The sequence below is a fragment of the Hypanus sabinus genome, chromosome 9 (genome assembly GCF_030144855.1).
Source record: "Hypanus sabinus isolate sHypSab1 chromosome 9, sHypSab1.hap1, whole genome shotgun sequence".
Taxonomy (NCBI): domain Eukaryota; kingdom Metazoa; phylum Chordata; class Chondrichthyes; order Myliobatiformes; family Dasyatidae; genus Hypanus; species Hypanus sabinus.
This window is the reverse complement of record NC_082714.1, coordinates 31686270-31702649: the sequence shown is the minus strand read 5'-3', so window position 1 is coordinate 31702649 and position 16380 is coordinate 31686270. Positions and strand designations below refer to the sequence as shown.

At 40.6% G+C, this 16380-nt stretch overlaps 1 protein-coding gene across 1 annotated transcript; it reads left to right on the top strand.

Moving 5' to 3' along the window:
* Positions 1-9066: 9066 nt before the first annotated feature.
* LOC132398977 (pentraxin-4) lies at positions 9067-16380 on the top strand. The gene is made up of 3 exons (XM_059978814.1): positions 9067-9144; positions 9426-10008; positions 15490-16380. Exons 1-3 carry the CDS (start codon positions 9067-9069, stop codon positions 16128-16130), a joined length of 1302 nt encoding a protein of 433 aa, XP_059834797.1. The 3' UTR covers positions 16131-16380.

Below are 16380 nucleotides of genomic sequence, written 5' to 3'. Positions count from 1 at the left end.
AAAAAAGATTGCTAGCAATTTCGACTTCAACTCCCCGCGTTAATTTTACACAACTAAACTCTGCTTATTTTTCTGATTGAATAATAATACTTTAATACATAATCAAGTTTACATTTTTGTAAGGGATTCTGAATGAGATTCAATGGCATTAGTCTGTATTAGAAGTAGGTGCAGGGATGACTCTGCCACGTAGGAGCACTGGGAAGAGAACCCAATTTGGGGCCAAATTATGAGATTCGGGATCTAGTGATCTCTGAGAGTAAACTAGAAGAATGAATTCCAAGCACGCTGGAGTGGAGCTCACGATACTAAAATCAACCAGAGAGATATCGTGTAAATTAGCGATTTTGAAGCCTGGAACATTTGGGTAGTTCTGGGATTAAGGAGCACTAGAAATACAGTCAAGGGGTTTATGGAAAATGACAGGGATCTTGACATCTGGAGATCATGGGGCTTGGGAGTAAGCAGTGGAGTGAAGCTGAGTGGGATTTTAAGTCAAATCATTGTGTTCAGTAAGGCTTGAAGGAATTTTAAGATAATGGAGTGTAATGTGATTATCACTAAATCTTACAGAATGTAAGAATTTTTTCCTTGTTTATAAAAATTAATGATTATATTATGGGATAGGAATGTGCACCTTTACAAATTGGATTTACAATATTTGATATGAGTATGTGAGTAGATGGTCATCCATCAGTGGATTATTCACATTTGTTGGAGTTTGCAGTCTAAGTAAACACAAGCTTCAGCATAATATATTTAAAACTTCAGCACTTATACAATTTCCATGTTATTATATACGAAGCAGATTTTATTAATTTGCATTTCTACTGAAACAAACAAGTGATTAAAAATAAATTACATATTAATAATTTGTCTTTCTAATTCATCCACAGCACAGATGTTACCTTTGAAAAGTTTGTGGCATGGTTAAACTGAATGCTTGGGTTCTAATGAAACGTCACTGATTATTTTCTTTCCCTCCACAAATAGTATTCATCTGCAGAGTAGTTTCAGCATTTTCTGCTTGCCATTTTGTTTTCCTGTGATGGTACCATTGTCAAATATTCTACAGACATTAACTTCAAAAGTTTGAACAGGAATAATGAAGAAATTATTGAAATAATATTGGCATGGACAGCAACTTAAATGCATATGTACATCTTAAGTCATCCAAGTAAATTCTGTGTTCAATGTTGATGAATTTATTACATTTAACTTCATCAATTGTGTAAAGTTTGGAAGAAGTTAAAACTTGTCCAAAAGTGTGGTTTTATGAAATTACAGATATAGAAGAATTTTCCTTACAAAGATCAATGTAAATTTTATTATCAAAGTACATATATGTCACCATATGCAGTCTTGATACTCATTTTCTTGTGGGCATACTCAGCAAATTTGCAGAATATGTTAACAGGATCAATAGAGTGCAGAAAACAACAAACTGTGCAAATGCAAAAATAAATAACGGGAACATGAGATGAAGAGTCCTTAAAGTGAGATCATTGGTTGTGGGAACATTTCTGTGATGGGGCAAGTGATTATAGGTATCCCCTTTATTCAAGAGCCCAATGGTTGAGGGGTAGTAACTGTTCTTGAACCTGGTGGTGCAAGTCCTAAACTTTTTGTACCTTCTATCTGATGGAAGCAGTGAGAAGAGAGCATGACCCGGGTGGTGGGAATCTTCGCTGATGGATGCTATTTTCCTTCGACAGCATTTCATGTAGATGTACTCAATGGTTGGGAGATTTACCGTGATGTACTGGGCTGAATCCTACCTTTAGTAGGATTTTCCATTCAAATGCATTGGTGTTCCCATACCAGGTCATGATGCAACCAGTCAATATACTCTACACTATATGTACATCTATAGAAGGTTGTCAAAGTTTTAAATGTCATACCGAATCTCGACAAACTCCTTAGGAAGTAGAAGTGCTGCTGTGCTTTCTTGCAATTATATTTATATGATGGATACAGATCTTTGGAAATAGTAACACCGAGAAATTTGAAGCTGCTAACCCTCTCCATCTCTGATCCTCAGAAGAGGACTGGCTCATAAACCTCCGGTCTCCCTCTCGTGAAGTCTATAATCAGTTCCTTGGTCTTGTTGACATTGAGTGAGAGGTTGTTGTTATGACGCCACTCAACCAAATTTTCAACCTCCCTCCTATAAGCTGATTGATCACCACCTTTGATTCAGCCCACAACAGTGGTGTCATCATCAAACTTGAGTAAGGTATTAGAGCTGTACTTAGCCACTCAGGCTTAGGTGTAATGTGAGTAGAGCAGGGGCTAAGCACACAGCCCTATGGTACAGCTGTGCTGATGGGGATCATGGAGAAGATGTTGTTGCCAATCCGAATTGACTGGTTTCTACAAGTGAGGAAATCCAGGATCTAGTTGTACAAGGAGGTATTGAGGACAAAGTTTTGGAGCTTATTGATTAGTTTTGAGAGGATGATGGCATTGAATGTTGAGTTGTAGTTGATAACAAGCATGCTGATTTATGCATCGTTGCTGTTCTGATGTTCCAGGGTTGATTGAAGAGCCAATGGGATGGTATCTGCTGTGTATCTGTTGCTCTGATAGGCAACCTGGAGCGAATCTAAGTCGCCTCTCAGGCAGGAGTGGACATGTTTCATCACCAACCTCTCAAAACACTTTGTTACTGTAGATGGAAGTGCAACTGGGTGGTAGTCATTGTGATAGGTTACCACACTCTTCTTGGGCACTGGTATAACTGAAGTCTGCTTGAAGCAGGTGGGTACCACACACTGCTGAAGTGAAAGGTTAAAGACCTTAGTGAACTCACTATCCTTTCAAGCTCCATTCAATCTACCAACTCTTTCTGTGCCCAACCTTTGGCCACAAAATGGAGGAAAGGAAAGGATTACATGGGTCATGATGCTTAAATCAGCCTCTTTATCACATTTACTCTTCTTTTAATTTAAATTTAGCACTTTGGTAACATTATCTACAATAACTTTGTGGCTCAGGATTAAGAACGCGCACGGCGTATTGGCCTTCATCAATTGTGGAACTGAATTTAGGAGCTGAGAGGTAATGTTGCAGCTATATAGGACCCTGGTCAGACCCCACTTGGAGTACTGTGTTCAGTTCTGGTTGCCTCACTACAGGAAGGATGTGGAAGCCATAGAAAGGGTGCAGAGGAGATTTACAAGGATGTTGCCTGGATTGCGGAGCATGCCTTATGAGAATAGTTTGAGTGAACTTGGCCTTTTCTCCTTGGAGCGATGGAGGATGAGAGGTGACCTGATAGAGGTGTATAAGATGATGAGAGGCATTGATCGTGTGGATAGTCAGAGGCTTTTTCCCAGGGCTTAAATGGTTGCCACAAGAGGGCACAAGGTTTAAGGTGCTGGGGGGGGGGGGGGGTAGGAACAGAGGAGATATCGGGGGTAAGTTTTTTATGTGAAGAGTGGTGAGTGCATGGAATGAGCTGCCAGCAATGGTGGTGGAGGCGGATACAATAAGGTCTTTTAAGACACTTTTGGATAGGTACATGGCGGTTAGAAAAATAGAAGGCTATGGGTAAGCCTAGTAATTTCTAATGTAGGGACATGTTCAGCACAACTTTGTGGGCTGATGGGCCTGTATTGTGCTGTAGGTTTTCTATGTTTCTATGGAGAGGGGGTGCCTGCTGAAAGGGCAACAACTTGCACTCCATATCATACTGCCCCAACTTGCTTATCAACTAAACATTAAACAGCTGGGTCGCAACATGCATTTTGGAGTAGTAATCACAACTCCATCTCCTTTACCATAGCCCTGGAGAGGGTTAGGAGCTGACAATTTGGGAAACATTTAATTGGGGTAGGGGAAAATATGATGCTATTAAGCAGAAACTTGGGAACATAAATTGGGATCAGACGTTCTCAAGGAAATGCACAGCAGAACTGTGGCAAATGTTTGCAGGGAACATTTGCATGGCATTCTGCATAAGTATGTTCCATTGAGGCAGGGAAAGAATGCTAGGGTAAAAGAACCATGGTGTTCAAAGTATGTGGAAAATCTAGTTAAGAAGAAAAGCTTACAAAAGGTTCAAGAAACTAAGTACTGTTAGAGCTCTAGAAAATTACAAGGGTGCCAGGAAGGAGCTCGAGAATGAAATGAGGAGATCTGGAAGGGGCCATGAGAAGGCCTTGTGAGAAGGATTAAGGATTAAGGGAAACCTCCAAGGTATTCTACAAGTACATGAAGAGCAAGAGGTTTAGCTGTGAGAGAATAGGATGAACCAAAGTGCAATAGTGGAAATATGTGCATGGAGCTGGAGGAAGTAGCAGAGGTACTTAATAAATACTTAGCTTCTGTATTCACCAGTGAAAAGGACCTTGGCAATTGTGGAGGTGACTTACAACGGACTTGAACACTTGAGCGTATAGAATGAGGATGTACTGGAGCTGTTGAAAGGTATTATGTTAGATAAGACACCAGGACCAGACAAGTTATACCCCAGGCTACCGTGGGAAGCGAGGGAGGAGATTACTGAGACTTTGGTGATGATCTTTGCATCATCAATAGGGATAGGAGAAGTACCAGAGGATTGGAAGGTTGGAAGTGTTGTTACCTTCTTCAAGAAAGGGAGTAGAGATAACCCAGGAAATTACAGACCATTGAGTGTTAAGTTAGTGGTGGGAAAGTTGTTGGAGAAGATCCTAAGAGGCAGGACTTATGAGCATTTAGAGAGACATAATTTGATAAGGGATTGTTAGACAATAGACAATTGGTGCAGGAGTAGGCCATTTGGCCCTTCGAGCCAGCACCGCAATTCAATGTGATCATGGCTGATCATCCACAATCAGTACCCCGTTCCTGCCTTCTCCCCATATCCCTTCACTTCACTATCTTTAAGAGCTCTATCTAACTCTTTCTTGAAAGCATCCAGAGAATTGGCCTCCACTGCCTTCTGAAGCAGAGCATTCCATACATCCACAACTCTGGGTAAAAAAGTTTTTCCTGAACTCTGTTCTAAATGGCTTACCCCTTATTCTTAAACTGTGGCCTCTGGTTCTGAACTCTCTCAACATCGGGAACATGTTTTCTGCCTCTAGCGTGTCCAATCCCTTAATCATCTTATATGTTTCAATCAGATCCACTCTCATCCTTCTAAATTACAGTGTATGGCTTTGTCAAGGGCAGACCGTGTCTTATGAGCCTAATTGAATTTTTTGAGGAGGTAACAAAACACGTTGACGTAAGTAGAGTAGTGGATGTAGTGTATATGGATTTCAGTACGACAGTTGATAAGGCTCATGCAAGGCTCCTTTAAGAAGTATTGAGGCATGGGATCCAAGGAGACCTTGCTTTGTGGATCCAGAATTGGCTTGCCTACAGAAGGCAAAGGGTGGTTGTAGACGGTTCGTATTCTGCATGGAGGATGGTGACCAGTGGTGTTCTGCAGGGGTCTGTTCTGGGATCCCTCCTCTTTGTGATTTTTATAAATGACCTAGATGAGGAAGTAGAAGGGTGGGTTAGTAATTTTGCTGATGACACAAAGGTTGGGAGTGTTGTTGATAGTCTGCAGGATTGTCAAAAGTTACAGCAGAACATCGATAGGTTGCAGAACTGGGTTGAGAAGTGGCAGATGGAGTTTAACCCAGATAAGTGTGAAGTGGTTCATTGTGATAGGTCAAATTTTAAGACAGAATATAATATTAATGGTAAGACTCTTGGCAGTGGGGAGGTTCAGCAAGATCTTGGGGTCCGTGTCCATAAGGCACTCAAAGATACCGCACAGGGTGATAGTGTTGTTAAGAAGGCGTGTGGTGTGATGGCCTTCATCAACTGTGGGATTGAGTTCAAGAGCCAAGAGGCAATGTTAAACTATATAAGACAGTGGTCAGACCCCACTTGAAGTACTGTGATCAGTTCTGATCACCTCTCTACAGGAAGGATGTGGATATTATCGAGAGAGTGCAGAGGAGATTTACAAGGATTGGGCCTAGATTAGACAGCTTACCTTATGAAAACAGGTAAAGTGAACTTTGTCTTTTCTTCTTGGAGCGACTGACGATGAGAGGTGACATGAGAGAGGTGTATAAGATGATGGGGGCATTGATCATGTCGATAGCCAGAAGCTTTTTTCCAGGGCTCAAATGACTAACACGAGGGGCATAGTTTTATGGTGCTTGGAAGTAGGTACGAGCGGGATGTCAGAGGTAAGTTTTTCACACAGAGAGTAGTGGGTGTGTGTGCCACCCACTGCCACTGCCAGTGATATTGGTGGAAGTGGATACATTAGGGTCTTTTAAGAGCCTCTTAGATAGGTACAGGGAGATTAGAAAAATAGAGGGCTATGCGGTAGGGAAATTCTAGGCTGTTTCTAGAGTAGGTTACATGGTTGACACAAATTTGTGGGCCAAAGGGCTTGTAATGTGCTGTAGATTTCTATGTTTCCATAATATCCATGGTCGAAAACAACCAACCTGTGCAACTTCATTTCCCATTCTCTCAAAATTTGAGAATCATTATTTTGTCTCATAAAATATTGTACTCTCTATTTCTAGACATAGTTTGATGCTTGCTTCCTTTTTTCTGCATGTTTGTTTCCCTGTACTAGATATATTATGCATTGCACTCCCCACCCTCAATTCCATCTCCTACTTGGGCTTCTCCTGCTCTTTCAGAAAAGTATAGTGGATGCATGAAAAAAGTATTCACTTATTTTTCACTTCCTCTGCTTCCCATCTTATTTACAATTGTCAAAATCTCTCTTAATTATTATTAAGTTATATGCTTAGCAAGTCGAGCAACAGTGGAGAGACAATCAGAATTCACACAGAAGCCTATTGTCTTTCAGAAGACTGGGAAAAATCAGACATAAAAGCATCTTTAAATTAGAGATAAGATGGGAGTGGTGGCAAGAACAAAAGGGAAAGTCTATGAGTGGGATGGAATTTAGGAGAAATTAAATGGAACAATTGATAGTGGTATCAGTTGGTGTTGGAAGTTAATGAATAATATTTACCACTCTATTGATAGGTTTGTATTATTATCATTAGATTTCAAAACCTCCACTCCACCTTTTGTCCAGTCCTAGCCAGAGCTCTGTTATTATTCCTGCTAGGACACTCGTGTGCCCATTAACTATTTTTCTTGGCCATCATATGAAGCAGTATAATGGCAATAGCAGAGGGACTGAGAGGAAGTCTGGATATTTAAGTAAATACCAATGATATGTGTACAATTCCTTTCACAAATGTATTTTCAATTCAGTTTAATGTCTAGTTAAAGTATTTTGTTGGAAGTTTTTCCATCCACAATTGGCTTTGTCCAAGACACAAAACAAAACCCAATTTTGGCCAAGATGAAAAACATTCCATCCTACACTTGATTGCAGGTTTGTTACTGTGAGGTTTTTTTTTTGCCATAAAAACGCTTCCTCAACATTTATCTGAGGACTGGCCGGTGGTGCAGAACGTGGTGCTACTGTCAGCTCCAGTCTCCCTCTTCACGCTGGCCCAGTGCCTAAATCCATGTCCAAACATTGGGTTTAATTATCTTAATATGCTCTGGGGCCTGGACCGCCTCGATTCGGCTGTAACCGACCATTCCAGGATGAAGTTTTCATTTCGTCCTTGGATCACATGGGTTCTCCTCAGACGTTCAAATTCAACCCCCCTCCCCCCACATCCCTGTTGGTAAATTACCTCATGTAGATATGTTGCAAGGGAATTGGTGGGATTTAATGGGAACACAGTACATGAGACAATAAATTTCATGGAAATAAAGGAATAGCATTGCTCTGTGACCTGGCTTAGATTCAAGGGGTAAATAGCGTTCTTCTGTACGACAAATAAATATACATTTGAAAATGCTCCAATTCATTTCTTTGCTAGCTGTTCTATTCATTTCTTGACACCTAGCCCATGTTGCCTAAAATGGAGAAAGCAGATCTGGACTGGAATTGAGAACTCCAGACATCTGAAGCAGACAGAAGCTTTGCATGGTGCAAGGAGTGCACCCACTCGCCTACCACCTCCCGAATCAATAATGGAACAGTATCCTGTTCACACAGTGGTCTTGTAATGAGCTCTTTGGGCTTGTGCAGAAAGCCAGAGACCACTGGGCTCCAAGGTTTTCAGAGAACCTGAATTGGTTAGTTGTTGATTAATGAGGATTATAACCCTTTAGAATTCCTTGATTTTTTTTCTCTCAAGTGACTTGCTCTTTGCAATGCGTTCTCCTGGTGCCTTCTGTTTAAGCTTGTTAAATTTATTTTGATAGGCACAGGGATTCCATGTTACTTGTATTATTTAAGCAGACACCCAATAGGTGCAGATCGTGGGGTCCTCGTTTTGAGAACGTCACGCCTTTGTCACTTGGCCGAGCAACCAACATTCTGTTGGAATTCTTATGAATGAACTCCAGTTGCTGTGTGTACTTTGGAATCAGTCTTTACTCCACACTTGGGTTCCAACATTGCAGTGTGCATCATGTCAGACAGTTCAGAACCCACTAAACCAGAATGGAAACAACTCATCCCATATAGCCAGAACTGCTGAAGAGGAGGATATGGCTCTAGTCCGTTTATCCTACACTGTTTTCTCCTTTGCCTTTCTTTATAGGTGTTGACTTAGCTGTGTGTTCCGTTTATCTTTACAATGTGCAGGCTCCCTTTGGTACACCTGGAAAACTACTCAAGCAGAACACACCAAGTTACCTTGAGTGGCCCGCCAGTGCATTCCTTGAAGAACACATTTCGTTGCCATTGCCAAGTTACAATAACACTTGGAATCTATGTCAATGCACTTAGACAGCCCAGTGAGTCAAGTCTGGAAACCTCCTCCTCTTAAGCGACTCTCTTTATTTCCGTTTTCCCTGTAACAGAAGCCGGAGTGAGGGTGCTGCTGGAATGAAAACGTAATTCATTTCAAAGATAGACATGCCTTATATAAAGCAATATTGCTTGCCATAGCGAGCCATTTCCAGGCTTTGTCATCGGTCTACCCTGAAGCGGGTGACAGAGGAATCCTAATGTTAAAAATGGGTTTCGGCAAAATGATTATTTGGACTTTCCTGATGTGGATGTGTTGTAACCTACCTATGACCTGCTCACAATACCCTGAGGCTGTAAAACAGAGGAAACCGTTTTTCGAACGGTTTCGGCGCCTGGAAGAGCAGGTAGGTCCCAACAGACTTCGGAGGGTCGGAGGAATTGGTCGGTCGGATCGCTGTACACATCAGGGTGAGAAGCGCGGTCGTTCCGATTTCTCCCGGTGGATATTTAGAATTTAAACGCGAATTGGAACAATTTTCGATGCTCGAATGTCCTAGAATTTACAGTGTTAAACTGGGAGCTTCTGGGATCTCTGTCAGGGTAGTCCGAGCGAATATATCCCGTAAACTTCATCTGTTGCTATTTCTTGTTGTAATGCGTATTCTCCCCCACATTATTCCCACAGTTCCGCCGATTTCAAGAAATTAGCTTGACACGTTTGCAAATAATTTCTGAGAACTTCAATGCGTCTTCTAACATGGACGCCCGCCTTCAATCTCTGACAGAACAGTACAATAATATCACAGCAATGGTGCAGGGCTTCCAAACGGTTACAGAAAACGACATCAGGAGCTTGAAATCATGGATCAAAAAATTACAGAAGGAAACCAGGAAGATTGACCTGAAAATGTCAACCTTAGAGAAAGTCTTCAATGAGCGAAGCAAGCAAATCCTGAAAGACAAGAAAGACCAGAGCGAGATCACGTCTAACCTGACAGCCGAAGTAAAACATCAGAGGAATGAAATCATCTCCTTGGCTGCGGGCAAGAAGAAACTGCGAAAGGAAGTAGAGAGTATTCAAGAAGAAGTTAGGGGGCAACATGTTAAGATAGCAAGGTTTCAGGATCAGATGAAGGGCGCTTTGCAGAATGGCGCGCTCTCGGCCAAACCCAGTTCCGTTGATTTGTCCGAGCCGCGAGGCCCCCATACGAAGTCCTTTAACCAACCGCCCAGGGGCAAGCAGCGAATGCCCAGAAAAGAAGGGTCAAGTATGTCAAAATTCTCCTAGCAATCTGGCGCAGGTTCTATGTTTACAAGGCTATTTAAAGGTTTAACACGAACCAACCAAACGTCATTCTTCCCAGATTATAATTTCAGATTCTCCTTTGTTTATGTAAATCATCTTGGAATTTCCCTTAACATGTAATTTAATGGTTGTCCGCTGCAATAATTTAACCCAACCTCCCTCCAATTCCAAAGCAAAGTTTAAAAAAATCGAGTTAATAAATCATTCGGCTGTAACTCTTACCCCGTTAAAGCGAAGGGGATTTGACTCTTGCATTGAGATGGTAATAGATAGCTAATACTTAAATCAGGATTTTTAAAAAATCGAAAATGACATAACTGTATGTTTTGTAAAAGCAATTAGTGATTTAATCAAGGCAGCGGGTGAGGAGTGCTTATGGACAGGTCATTCTGTATCCCATTTATACAGCATTGGAACGATTAAATGTTTCGCTATAATTGCTATACAGCGCGGACACTTTAGTACTACCCCGCCCACAACACCCAATCTCAGAATAGTAATGTGTTCAAGAACCCAGCAGGCAGAATGATGAAAGGTCAGAAATAACCCAGTGTACAGTTGCTGCTAAATTACTTCCATTAAGTGTCTTGGTTAACATTCTGTAAATGCAAAAGAGTAGAAATGTAATTAAACAGGGTTTCCTCCCGCGGTCCAAAAACATACAGGTTGGTAGATTAAATGGTCATTGTAAAATGTCCTGTGATGGCGCGGATGTTCCACGCTGTGTCTCTAAGTAAGTAAATATATACAACTACTTTTGATCGATGGATAGTAAGTGGATAATGAGAAAATGAGGTTTACGTGGTTCGCAGTGAAAAATTAAAACTTATTTAGTAAAATGCAGAAACACTTTCACCAGTCCAGTATTTATACTCAGGAAAGAAATATGCGGATCTTCGTGAACCTGTACAAGGCGATTCAAATTATATGTTCAGCATCCTCAGGTGAGAAAACAAAATGATGAATGGATACCCACGAATGTGACTTGTCATTCGGAATTACTGTAGTGTTGATCACTTTGACGTCACGTGTAAGTATACTGTGTACATTGTAGATTTTGTTTTCTGTATACAGGGAAAAATGCAGAATTATTTCACGGAGTTAAAACAAGTATAGTACTTCTGGAAATTTGAGGGCTGAGTTATGAGGAAAAGTTGTTTGCACTGGGAAATTACTCCACAGAAAAGGATGGAACGAAATGACATTTGCTAGTGATGAATAAGATTTTGTCAACTTCAGTGAAATTGAAATTGAGGTTACTCTTTTACATGGCATATCATTTTAAGAAGGTAAGATGTAGGGTGCTGTGTACCTCTGCAGGAATTGAGTCAAGAGGCATTTCATCAATGGAAGGTATTTGTTGTTCAGAAACCACCTTTTCCTGGATCTGATTCTAAAGAAGAAGAAATAATCTGGTCTGTTGAGTCTCTTCCACCTTCCATCAAGGTCATGGCTAATCTGCCTCTGTTATTTTCCTGTACTATTCTCAAATTTCTTATTCTTATCTTTTATGAATGAACTCTTTGACTGATCCTCCACAGCCTTCTTGGGTAGAGAATTCTGAAAATTCACCTCCTTCAACATGGAGAAATTTCTTCTCAACTCAATCCTAAACGGCCTTCCTGTCAGGGATTCAATCGCAGACCCAGTACTGCGCGCAGAGTGATATTAATTGAGTACCAAACCCCAAGGTGCAAATGAAGTTGGCGTCAAACTTCAGGCAGAGATCAAAACATCCAGAGAAATCCAAAAACCAGAATCAGGAAACAGGCAGAGTCGCTATTCGGACAGACAGAGTACAGATACAAATGTAAGAAGGACTCAGGAAAATTCACTGGTACAATCTGGCAACAAACAGGTGAAAACACAGGACTGGAATACACTGAGCAATAAACAGAGAGGCAGATGATAGGTGGAGCAGAATGAGACACAGGTGGCAGCAAAACAGGTAATAATGAGAAGCAGATGAGAGACAGAGTGCTCAGTAATACAGGGGCCAGAGTAGAGCAGGAGTGGGGACAGGAGCACATGGCAATACAAAACCACAGACTGACAGCTAGGGGGAAACACACAAAAAGACAGAGTTCAACTGGAGGTACTGACACTTCCTTTATTCCTAGTCTCTGAGCCTTGGTTGTAGACGTTGCTGCCAGACCTCCACTACATCCAGCTTGTGGAGCCTTCTTAGAATTTTGGAACTTCAGTGAGAGTTTTTGTTCTTTTAAGCTCCAGAGTTGAGTGCCATTCCACTCAACTCTCCACGTGCAACAAACTTTTCCATCTCTTGAACCAGGTGTTCAGGATTTGAGTAACGAGCCAATGAGATGGCATCTGCCGTGGACTTGTTTCTCCAGTAGGCAAATTGGAGCAGATCCAAGTCACCTCACAGGCAGGAGCTGATATGTTTCATCACCAACCTTTCATATCACTGCAGTCCTTCCTTGGAAATTACATCCTTTCTCATGACAACAGATAAAAAAACACACAATACTCCCAACTGTGGCCTCACCCAGTTGAAATACAATTACCGTAAGATTCAGATCCTCTCATCATAAAGGCCTGTATACCATTTGCCTTCTAATGCTTACTGGACCTGCAAATTGATTCTCAGTGACTTGTGACCTGGACCCACTGCAATTTTCCAATCACAACAATAGGTCTATAGTTCATGTGATTTCATTGGCCCTTGGACCACCTGGACAGTGCTAATACTTATGTCAGGCTGCTGTTCGTTGACTACAGCTCAACATTTAACACAAACATTCCTACAGTTCTGATCAAAAAATTCCAAAACCTGGGTCTCTGTACTTCACTCTGCAACTGGATCCTCGACCTCTTCAGTGGAAAACCACAGTCTGTACGGATCAGAAATAACATTTCCACCTTGCTGATAATCGACACTGATGCACCACAAGGATATGTGTTTAGTCCACTGCTCTACTCTCTCTACAACCACGATTGTGCGGCTAGGCACAGCTCAAATGCCAGCTATAAATTTGCAGATGACACAATTATTGTTGGCAGAAATTCAGATGGTGATGAGGAGGTGTACAAGAGCAAGGCAGATCAGCTGGTTGAGTGGTGTTGCAGCAACTTATTTGAACTCAATGTCAGTAAGTCCGAAGAATTAGTTGTGGACTTCAGAAACGTTAAGATGAGGGCACACACACCAGTCTTCGTACCGGTAGTGGAAAGGGTAAGCAGTTTCAAGTTCCTGTGTGTCAACATCTCTGAGGATCTGTATTGGGCACAACATATCGATGCAGTTGCAAAGAAGGCATGACTGGCTATATTTCATTAGGAGTTTGAGGAGATCTAGTATGTCACAAAAGACACTCAGAAATTTCTACAGATGTAACTGTGGAGAGCTTTCTAAATGGCTACATCTCTGACTGGCATGGGGGGTGGGGGGAGGCACTGCACAGGATCAAAATAAGCTGCAGAAAGTTGTGAACTCAGTCAGCTCCATCATGGGCTCTTGCCTTCCCAGCATCCAGAACATTTTCAAGGAGTGATGCCTCAAAAAGGCAGCCTTCATTATTAAGGACCACCCCCATCACCCAGGACCACCCCCCCCCCATCACCCAGGACACACCGTGTTCTCATTGCTACCATCAGAGAGGAAGTACTGGTGCCTAAAGACCCAATGATTCAGTTACAGCTTCTTCCTCTCTGCCATCAGATTTCTGAATGGACATTGAACCCATGAACACCACCTCACTATTTTTTTCTCTTTTTGCACTATTCATGTAATATAATCACATTTATAACTAATTTAATGACACATGCCAGTGATATTAAACCTGATTCTGATTCTGACTTGTGTGCAAGCACACTTGGCCTTGCTTTGCACACCAGCAATACACCGATAAACGTTCCCTGAGGCACTTTATGTGGGCATACACCAGTGAAGGGCTATAAACCATTCTGTTTGTGGTACATACAAATTGACATGTGTGTTAATAAATCCGGACTGACACAGTCAATGACACCCAGCACCATGGAGAAATCCAAATATTGCAAGGATGCCTTTAACTTCACCTTTTGCTCCTGAAACAGAATTTTGGCATGGTTCTGCAGTAGTAAAGATTAACTGTGAGATATTAGCCAGATCTAGCAGGGAAGACATTTGAGGCATAAGCTTCAAAGTCTTGGCATTGACTAAGCAACTTGCACTTGAATATTACATTGGAGGTATTCCTGCTGAGGTGCATATGTCTCATAGTTTGTTTCTTCATGAATTTCATTTAGGGAAACTGCTCTCTGAACATATTTGTTGAATTTGCCCCATTACTGAGGATTCCTATTTGTAGTAGCTTGTCCTACTCTGCATGCCCTCAGTTAATTTTCCAAGTAATGCTGCACTCCAATTGTGCAATATGATTGGGACAGAATAACCAGGTGCTTGAAAGCAACACTTGAAATGAGGGCAACAACCTTCAGCACTTGATGTACAATTATATGCTGATTTTTAAATACTTCCTCTAAATAGCACTTGTACATGCACTCTTTTGTCGCTGAATACGTGTACAGTTGTGCAAAGTTAAGACAGGTGTAAACCAGAATTTGGGCTTCAATTTAACAACTCTATCTCAACCAAGAATACATTCTGATTGATATTATGTGCTGTGTTGTAATTATAATATTAAGCTCAACATGAGACAAACATTCATTCCTGTGCTACTATGAACTGCTCATCAGGAATTGGTTCAGTTATCATTACTGTAATATTGTTTGTCCTCTACTTACTTTGCATTCCCAAGTTTAAGCATATAAGAGATAAATGAGAATATGTATTATAAAATCTCTCTGGGAAGTAGAATTGTATATCATCCATAAGATCCAGCATGATTTGCAAAGCTTTCTTTGTAATTTCTAAGAATTTCAGTCAAACTGTTCAAATAATGGAAATCCACAATAAAACTTAAAATTGTCAGTACTCTACAAATGGGATCAAATGGAATACATTGTACAACAATCTCTGTTACACAAGTCTTGAGGTGAAATATTCTATACTAGAACAATTCCTTCTATGAAAACTTTTCCTCTGATTTTTCCTCTGATAATCCAAGGGCTATGCAATTTCTGAAAGATCCACAAACATAAAAAATCCTTCACAATTCAGCTTCTGAAATCCTTACATAATTTTAAAATTTCTATCAAAAACTCTTAAATTTGTTTACAGAATGCAACAAAATATCCCTTAAAACCGATATAAATATATACACAAAAATGCATTACTACATGATGTAAATAGTTATAACTTAACAGATGTTAGAATCATATGAAAGACTCTAACCATTCAAGCATGTTTGGTGCCAAAGCATCAAAAGTTAGTCTGTAAAATAGGGATCAAATAACAATTGCATATATGTTGAACAGAATGCCTTTTTGTTATTCATACTATGCATATTTATTATTTATTTGTTTTCTTGTATTACAGTCTGTAATGTGAAATCAATGATGCATTTTCCCAATTCTTCCATTGAAAACTATGCAAGTTTCAGCAGAGGTTTTTCAACTGGGCTCTTTGAAATGACTATCTGCTCTTGGATCAGCACCAATTCAAATTACTTAGGAACCATATTATCCTATGCCACAGAAGATAATGACAACAAATTGGTACTGCACGGCAGAAATACAAGCAAACAGAGCACTATTCATTTTGTAATTGGAGATCCAGCATTCAGGGAACTTCCTGTGATTCCACTCTTAGATGGCCACTGGCATCACGTCTGCATTATATGGTCTTCCTTTGAGGGTAGATACTGGTACTATATAGACAGACGTCTGATAGCAGCTGGATCCAAATTTCAAAAAGGATATGAGATTCCAGCTGGTGGAATACTTATAATAGGTCAGGAACAGGATAAAATGGGAGGGGGATTTGATAATACTGAGTCCTTTGTGGGAAATTTGGCCGGATTTACAATTTGGAACCGTGCTTTGTCTCCTGGGGAAATCTCAGGCATTACTACAGGAAAGGCATTACCTGGAGGCAGAGTTTTAACTTTCAATGATATTTCCACTCTCAGTGGTGCTATTCAGCATTTTAATTGTACATGCCTAGATGATTGTTATTAAAACCAATGTATTGCATAGGGATTCATTAACAATATACAGCCTTTGTGGTCATAGGCAAAGTTTACCATATGGAAATTTAATTGAATTATTTATCCCCAGCAATCTGATTTACAGTTTAAAATTAATAACTTCAGAAATCAAACTATTATTTGTCTAGCTTTGTGATTATAGTGGGATTATAAACAAGTACAATAAAGAAAACACTTGTGTGACATATATTAAAATAAGTTTGACATATTTGTAATGATTG

Excerpts from the sequence above, each read along its gene's own strand:
- LOC132398977 (XM_059978814.1), top strand. The coding sequence starts at position 9,067 with ATGACCTGCTCACAATACCCTGAGGCTGTAAAACAGAGGAAACCGTTT. Across the intron at positions 9,145-9,425 it reads TTCGGCGCCTGGAAGAGCAG|TTCCGCCGATTTCAAGAAAT; the intron begins GTAGGTCCCAAC and ends TTATTCCCACAG. Across the intron at positions 10,009-15,489 it reads GCCCAGAAAAGAAGGGTCAA|TCTGTAATGTGAAATCAATG; the intron begins GTATGTCAAAAT and ends CTTGTATTACAG.